The following is an 8440-nucleotide window of genomic DNA, read 5'->3' as shown; positions in this document are numbered from 1 at the left end:
GACCCTCCATGGGATAAACAACGTTTCAGTTATCAGTCTGAAACATCTCTACCCAATACTTCTAGAGTGTTGTTCAAAAGGGAACTGCAGATGCTGGAATATTGAAGGTACACAAAATTGCTGGGGAAACTCAGCGGGTGCAGCAGCATCTATGGAGCGAAGGAAATAGGCGACGTTTCGGGCCGAAACCCTTCTTCAGACTGATGGGGGGTGGGGGGGGGGAAAGAAAGAAGGAAAAGGGGAGGAGGAGGAGGAGCCCGAGGGCGGGCGGATGGGAGGGTGGGAGGAGACAGCTAGAGGGTTGAGGAAGGGGAGGAGACAGCAAGGGCTAGCCAAATTGGGAGAATTCAATGTTAATGCCATAAGGACGCAAGGTCCCCAGACGGAATATGAGGTGCTGTTCCTCCAATTTCCGCTGTTGCTCACTCTGGCAATGGAGGAGACCCAGGACAGAGAGGTCGGATTGGGAATGGGAGGGGGAGTTGAAGTGCTGAGCCACCGGGAGGTCAGGTAGGTTATTGCGGACTGAGCGGAGGTGTTCGGCGAAACGATCGCCCAACCTACGCTTGGTCTCACCGATGTAAATCAGCTGACATCTAGAGCAGCGGATGCAGTAGATGAGGTTGGAGGAGATACAGGTGAACCTTTGTCGCACCTGGAACGACTGCTTGGGACCTTGAATGGAGTCGAGGGGGGAGGTGAAGGGACAGGTGTTGCATTTCTTGCGGTTGCAACGGAAAGTGCCCGGGGAGGGTGTGGTGCGGGAGGGAAGGGAAGAATTGACGAGGGAGTTGCGGAGGGAGCGGTCTTTGCGGAAGGCAGACATGGGGGGAGATGGGAAGATGTGGCGAGTGGTGGGGTCACGTTGGAGGTGGCGGAAATGGTGGAGGATTATGTGTTGTATTTGCCGGCTGGTGGGGTGAAAGGTGAGGACCAGAGGGACTCTGCCCTTGTTGCGTGTGCGGGAATGGGGAGAGAGAGCAGTGTTACGGGGTATGGATGAGACCCTGGTGTGAGCCTCATCTATGGTGGCGGAGGGGAATCCCCGTTCCCTGAAGAACGAGGACATTTCCGATGCCCTGGTGTGAAATGTCTCATCCTGGGAACAGATTAGGCGGAGGAATTGGGAGTAGGGGATGGAGTCTTTACAGGGGGCAGGGTGGGAAGACGTGTAGTCCAGATAGCCATGTGAGTCAGTGGGTTTGTAATGTATGTCGGTCAGGAGTCTGTCCCCTGCGATGGAGATGGTGAGGTCAAGGAATGGTAGGGAAGTGTCGGAAATCGTCCAGGTGTATTGGAGTGCCGGATGGAAGTTGGTGGTGAAGTGGATGAAGTCAGTCAGTTGTGTGTAGGTGCAGGAGGTGGCACCAAAGCAGTCGTCAATGTGCTTCTAGAGTGTTGCCTGATCCGCTGACTTCCTCCAGCAGACTTCCAGTCAGCAAACTGCAGATGCTCATTTACAAAAAAAGACGCAAGGTGCTGCAGTTACTCAACCAGTCAGGCAGTATCTCTGGATAACGTGGGTAGCTTTCTTCCTTCAAATACTGCCAGCACTTTGGTTTTTGCTCAAGATCTCGCATCTGCTGTTTCTTATGTCTTCATTGTCTGCTTTATTTTATTGGGCCCTTTTAAAAAATTTATTGAACGTGTATCGTAGGCACCAATGGAGTACATCATCTATTCCCCCTCAAATACAAGTTCAAGCTTCCTTGAAGACTAGGTTTAGGTTTATTTTAAGGAAGCATAAACTTGAACTGGCAGGCTTTATTTTGCATGCTAAGAAACATATTGGCGATAACATACATAGATACAATCAAAGATAGACACAGAGCGCTGGAGTAACTCAGCGGGTCAGACAGCATTTCTGGAGAGTAGGTGACGTTTCCGGTCGAGACCCTTCTTCCGAAACATCACCTATTCCTTTTCTCCAGAGATGCTGCCTGGCCCGCTGAGTTCCTCTAGCTTTTTGTGGCTACGGGTTAAACCAGCCTCTGCAGTTCCTACCCACACATAAATACAATGAAGTCAAACTCAAGTACAATAGGGCGAAGGGGAACACTTCTCCGCTGTGGAGGACGACATGGGATCTGACAAGCAAAGATCCTATAGCTTGCTATATATATATCAGCAAATATCCTATAGCTTGCTATATATATCAGCAAAGATCCTATAGCTTGCTATATATATCAGCAAAGATCCTATAGCTTGCTATATATATCAGCAAAGATCCTATAGCTTGCTATATATGTCAGCAAAGATCCTATAGCTTGCTATATATATCAGCCAAGATCCTATAGCTTGCTATATATGTCAGCGAATATCCTATAGCTTGCTATATATATCAGCAAAGGTCCTATAGTTTGCTATATATATATCAGCAAATATCCTATAGCTTGCTATATATATCAGCAAAGATCCTACAGCTTGCTATATATGTCAGCGAAGATCCTATAGCTTGCTATATATGTCAGCGAATATCCTATAGCTTGCTATATATATATCAGCAAAGATCCTACAGCTTGCTATATATGTCAGCGAAGATCCTATAGCTTGCTATATATGTCAGCAAGGATCCTATAACTTGCTATATATGTCAGCAAAGATCTTATAGCTTGCTATAGGATCTTTGCTAACAAGTGGCGCAGCGCTCGCAGGACCGGGAGCGCCGGCAGGTGGCGCAACCCTCGCGGTGCTTGCAGGTGGTGCAACCACTCGGAGTGCCGGCAGGTGGCGCAGCGCTCGGAGGACCGGGAGCGTCCACGGGCGGCGATGGAAGGAGCAAGGTCGGGCAATGGCGGCGGGGATGGGGCATGGGGTAGGGGAGGGACGGGGGGGGTAGGGGAGGGACAGGGGGGTAGGGGATGGACGGGGGGGGTAGGGGAGGGGCGGGGGGGTAGGGGAGGGACGGGGGGGTAGGGGAGGGGCGGGGGGGTAGGGGAAGGACAGGGGGGTAGGGGAGGGACAGAGGGGTAGAGGGGCGGGGTAGGGGAGGGACAGGGGGGTAGGGGAAGGACAGGGGGGTAGGGGAGGGACAGGGGGGTAGGGGAGGGACAGGGGGGTAGGGGGGGGACAGGGGGTAGGGGAGGGACAGGGGGGTAGGGGAGGGACAGGGGGTAGGGGAGGGACAGGGGGGTAGGGGAGGGACAGGGGGGTAGGGGAAGGACAGGGGGGTAGGGGAGGGACAGGGGGGTAGGGGAAGGACAGGGGGGTAGGGGAAGGACAGGGGGGTAGGGGAGGGACAGGGGGGGTAGGGGGGGGACGGGGGGTAGGGGAGGGACAGGGGGGTAGGGGAGGGACAGGGGGTAGGGGAGGGACAGGGGGGTAGGGGAGGGACAGGGGGGTAGGGGAGGGACAGGGGGGTAGGGGAGGGACAGGGGGGTAGGGGAGGGACAGGGGGTAGGGGAGGGACAGGGGGGTAGGGGAGGGACAGGGGGGTAGGGGAGGGACAGGGGGGTAGGGGAGGGACAGGGGGGTAGGGGAGGGACAGGGGGGGAGGGGAGGGACAGGGGGGTAGGGGAAGGACAGGGGGTAGGGGAGGGACAGGGGGGTAGGGGAGGGACAGGGGGGTAGGGAGGGACAGGGGGGTAGGGGAGGGACAGGGGGTAGGGGAGGGACAGGGGGTAGGGGGAGGGACAGGGGGGTAGGGGAGGGACAGGGGGGTAGGGGAAGGACAGGGGGGTAGGGGAGGGACAGGGGGGTAGGGGAAGGACAGTGGGGTAGGGGAGGGACGGGGGGGTAGGGGAGGGACAGGGGGGTAGGGGAGGGACAGGGGGGTAGGGGAGGGACAGGGGGGTAGGGGAGGGACAGGGGGGTAGGGGAGGGGACGGGGTAGGGGAGGGACAGGGGGTAGGGGAGGGACCAGGTGGGTAGGGGAGGGACAGGGGGGTAGGGGAGGGGTAGACGGGGGTAGGGGAGGGACAGGGGGTAGGGGAGGGACGGGGGGGTAAGGGAGGGACAGAGGGGTAAGGGAGGGACAGGGGGGTAGGGGAGGGACGGGGGGGTAAGGGAGGGACAGGGGGTCTAGGCGGGAGGGACGGGGGGGTAGGGGAGGGGTAGACGGGGGTAGGGGAGGGACGGGGGGGTAGGGGCGGGGTAGACGGGGGTAGGGGAGGGACGGGGGGGTAGGGGAGGGACAGGGGGTAGGGGAGGGGTAGACGGGGGTAAGGAGGGACAGGGGGTAAGGGAGGGACAGGGGGGGTAGGGGAGGGACAGGGGGGTAAGGGAGGGACAGGGGGGTAGGGGCGGGGGTAGACGGGGGTAGGGGAGGGACGGGGGGGTAGGGGAGGGACAGGGGGTAGGGGAGGGGTAGACGGGGGTAAGGGAGGGACAGGGGGTAAGGGAGGGACAGGGGGGTAGGGGAGGGACAGGGGGGTAAGGGAGGGACAGGGGGGTAGGGGAGGGACAGGGGGGTAGGGGGGGACAGAGGGGTAGGGGAGGGACAGGGGGGTAGGGGAGGGACGGGGGGGTAGGGGAGGGACAGGGGGGTAGGGGAGGGACAGGGGGGTAAGGGAGGGACAGGGGGGTAGGGGAGGGACGGGGGGTAGGGGAGGGACAGGGGGGGTAGGGGAGGGACAGGGGGGTAGGGGAGGGACAGGGGGGTAGGGGAGGGACAGGGGGGTAGGGGAGGGACGGGGGGGTAGGGGAGGGACAGGGGGGTAAGGGAGGGACAGGGGGGTAGGGGGGGACAGGGGGGTAGGGGGGGACAGAGGGGTAGGGGAGGGACAGGGGGGTAGGGGAGGGGACAGGGGGGGTAGGAGAGGGACAGGGGGGTAGGGGAGGGACAGGGGTAAGGGAGGGACAGGGGGGTAGGGGAGGGGACAGGGGGGTAGGGGGGGACAGAGGGGTAGGGGAGGGACAGGGGGGTAGGGGAGGGACGGGGGTAGGGGAGGGACAGGGGGGTAGGGGAGGGACAGGGGGGTAGGGGAGGGACAGGGGGGTAGACGGGGGTAGGGGAGGGACAGGGGTAGGGGGTAGACGGGGGTAGGGGAGGGACAGGGGGGTAGGGGGTAGACGGGGGTAGGGGAGGGACAGGGGGGTAGGGGGTAGACGGGGGTAGGGGAGGGACAGGGGGGTAGGGGGTAGACGGGGGTAGGGGAGGGACAGGGGGGTAGGGGAGGGACAGGGGGTAGGGGAGGGACGGGGGTAGGGGAGGGACAGGGGGGTGGGGGAGAGACAGGGGGGTAGGGGAGGGACAGGGGGGGTAGGGGAGGGACAGAGGGGTAGGGGAGAGACAGCGGGGTAGGGGGGACAGGGGGGTAGGGGAGGGACAGGGGGTAGGGGAGAGACGGGGGTAGGGGAGAGACAGGGGGGTAGGGGAGGGACAGGGTAGGGGAGGGACAGGGGGGTAGGGGAGAGACAGGGGGTAGGGGAGGGACAGGGGGGTAGGGGGGGGACAGAGGGGTAGGGGAGAGACAGCGGGGTAGGAGAGGGACAGAGGGGTAGGGGAGAGAGACAGGGGGGTAGGGGAGGGACAGGGGGGTAGGGGAGGGACAGAGGGGTAGGGGGGGACAGAGGGGTAGGGGGGGACAGGGGGGTAGGGGAGGGACCGGGGGGTAGGGGAGGGACCGGGGGGTAGGGGAGGGACAGGGGGGTAGGGGAGAGACAGGGGGGGACAGGGGGGTAGGGGGGGGACAGAGGGGTAGGGGAGAGACAGCGGGGTAGGGGAGGGACAGAGGGGTAGGGGAGGGACAGGGGGGTGGGGGAGAGACAGAGGGCAACTGCATTGTCAGCCTGAAGAAAGATCCCAGCCCTAAACATCATCTGTCCATTCCTTCCACCGAATCCTTCCCGCACTTTGTGTTTTAAAATCTACTTGTTCGGAACTAAATGAATGTGATTTGTGTGTTCACTTGACTGCTTTGATAAAGCTTTTCACTGTACCTCAGTACACGTGACAATAAACTAAACTGAACTATACTGACAAAAGGAAGGAACTGACAGAAAGGCGTTTTCTTGTAAATTAGGAAAACGCGTTTCTTACTTCTCTGGTATAAATATTTTCAAATTGTACTCAGAGAAGACTTAATTTGTTCACCATTGTGTAGAGCATATCTCAAATACCCTAAAACAAGCAATAACTCAAAATTGTCAGTTGATTCCTTTTGTCAAATTAGGGCCGTATACTCAGTGAAGGTTCTGTGTTGATTAGAACATTTTGATTGCAAGTGACCAGCAGCAGGTGCCATAACCGATAATTTCTGTGTTTACGCTTAGATTCGGATTGATCAGAACTGATTTGACATCATGGCCAGACACAGCAAACTGCAGAAACAGGTGTTAAAACTTTACAAACAGTTCCTTCGAGCTGCCAAAGATAAACCTGGATTTCTGCCTCTGATTCAGGAGGAATTTCGCAAGAACTCCCAAATACCGAGAACGGATGTAATGCATATCGAGTACTTGTTCCGAAGAGGGCAGAGGCAGTTGGAACTGTTGAGGGAGTCAAATACCAAACAAGTGGCGGCTTTTATCAGATTCAATCCACCAAACAGCCACACAGTGCAAAAGACCAAGGACTTGCCATCATAGCGTCAGAGGCAATCTAAGATAGTGAACATTATGATTATGAAACACATCTGCAGTGATAGTGTGACGTGGATAAGAATGAAGCTGCGGTATACGCACTGAATCCAAGAACCAGATGTTATGGCCACAAATATGCATAAAAAAAGATATCTGCATTTTACCCTGCGCTCCAGCAGTAATTACAGTCCAAACCTACTTCATAGAATGTAACACACTATGATTGTGAAAGGTAGTATGTAAACGTATAATACATAAATATATTGGTTTATTATTGTCAAGTATATCTAGATACAGTGAAAAGCTGTGTTTGCATGCTATCTAGTCCAATTGTACATTCATAATATACTTGAGTACAGCATGAGTACAATCAAGCCACACACAAGTGTATTATACATGTGTAGGAAGGAACTGCAGATGCTGGTTTACACTGGAGATAGACACAAAATGCTGGAGTAACTCAGTGGGACAGGCAGCACCTCTGGATAGAAGGAATGGGTGACGTTTCAGGTCGAGACTTCTTCAGTCTGAAGAAGGGTCTCGGATTGGGAGATTGCAACCTTCACGTGGTCCGCCCTGTTTCGACGAATGCCATCAACCCGGCGTGCAATCAAATAGAACAAGTTGTCCTACAACTTTAGGCTGTGCACGCCATACGCAAGAAGAAGAAGGGTCTCGACACGAAACGCCGCCTATTCCTTCTCTCCATAGATACTGCCTCGCCTGCTGAGTTTCTCCAGTATTTTTGTCTACCTATTTTTCCAGCATCTGCAGTTCTTGCTTAAACATATAATTATATAAATATATTATAATATTGTAAATCTCTCCACCATTAGTCCTGGTGCAGGGTCTTGACCTGAAACATCAACCATCCCTCTGCTTCCATGATGCTGTTTGACCATCTAAGTTCTTCCCACGGGATTTTATTTTGCTGTGTAAATATAGATCTTCGATTTTAATTCACAAAATCGTGACCAGGAAAGATTTGAACCTTGGGGCGAAACAGTCTGTGTGTTTTTTTAGACTGTCTTTATTCTCGGAAAGGATGTCAGAGATTTGTTTTGTCGTCATTGTAAAATATGTAGTTCAGAATTGGGCTTGGTCCTTTTGAATAATTTTTCCATGTTGAAATATGAAGTTGGCTGTTTGCCACGGTCACGGAGGGGGGGGAAGGCAAGTGAGGAGTGGATACGGAGCAGTGGGAAGTAATCTCACTGATGTAACATACTGCCGCAACGTAGAGAGTTTATAGAGTTTGGAGAAACAGGGTGGAAACGGGCCCATCGGACCACCCAGTCTGTACCTATCAACAATCACCCTGTAGACTAGTTCCATCCTACACTCTAGGGAAATTTTACAGAAGCCAATTAACCTTCAAACTCACATGTCTTTGGAATGTGTAAGGAAACCAGAGCACCCGTAAAAAAACCCCACGAGTACAAGCTATAACTTACAGACCTCTACCCATGTGTCGGTGGCACTGAGACACCACATCCTCAGGATTGAGAGTGTCAGCCTGGAGGGACCCGCGTCAATATGGGTACTGACCATTGCTGAGAATGACATTTTGAAAATGAACATTGAATTCTGTAATTTAATGGTGACTTCAACATACCCCCCCCACCCCCTCTACTAAAAGTTGGTTAACCAGTTCCATGTATCCTTCTTGTGATCACACCGCCCCTAGCCAACAATTGGCCAAACAGCGAACCTCCCTGCCTGAGGTCATCTGCCAGCCCTGGTTTGTCCTCATCTGTTCTTGCTTCTAGTTGCCTCCCCACCACTTACAATCAGTCTGAAGAAGGGTTCCAACCCAAAAGGTCATCTATCCATTTTCTCCAGTGATGTTGCCTGACCTGCTGAGTTACTCTAACATTTTGTCTGTCTTGGGTACTAAACATGCAGGGCTGAACAGACA

General features: G+C 55.2%; 1 protein-coding gene across 3 annotated transcripts; it reads left to right on the top strand.

Moving 5' to 3' along the window:
• The first annotated feature begins 128 nt into the window (after nt 1–128).
• Nucleotides 129–6806, top strand: sdhaf1 (succinate dehydrogenase complex assembly factor 1). Of its 3 annotated transcripts, none has more exons than XM_033014419.1 (2): nt 129–164; nt 6211–6806. In XM_033014419.1, the coding sequence occupies exon 2, from the start codon at nt 6244–6246 to the stop codon at nt 6526–6528; it is 285 nt and encodes a 94-aa protein (XP_032870310.1). In that variant the 5' UTR covers nt 129–164; nt 6211–6243; the 3' UTR covers nt 6529–6806. The 3 variants fall into 3 exon arrangements, 2 of the variants coding, with proteins under 2 accessions (XP_032870310.1, XP_032870309.1); XR_004410328.1 differs by lacking the exon at nt 129–164 and adding an exon at nt 2721–2783 and having other exon boundaries at nt 6214–6806; XM_033014418.1 differs by lacking the exon at nt 129–164 and adding an exon at nt 2721–2793 and having other exon boundaries at nt 6214–6806.
• The last annotated feature ends 1634 nt before the right edge of the window (nt 6807–8440 follow it).

This window comes from Amblyraja radiata, chromosome 41, assembly GCF_010909765.2.
Source record: "Amblyraja radiata isolate CabotCenter1 chromosome 41, sAmbRad1.1.pri, whole genome shotgun sequence".
NCBI lineage: Eukaryota > Metazoa > Chordata > Chondrichthyes > Rajiformes > Rajidae > Amblyraja > Amblyraja radiata.
The sequence above is the reverse complement of the archived record's forward strand: the minus strand, read 5'-3'. Positions and strand labels throughout refer to the sequence as shown.

Bases quoted from the DNA above. Each gene is read 5' to 3' on its own strand.
- sdhaf1 (XM_033014419.1), top strand. From the start codon at position 6,244: ATGGCCAGACACAGCAAACTGCAGAAACAGGTGTTAAAACTTTACAAA.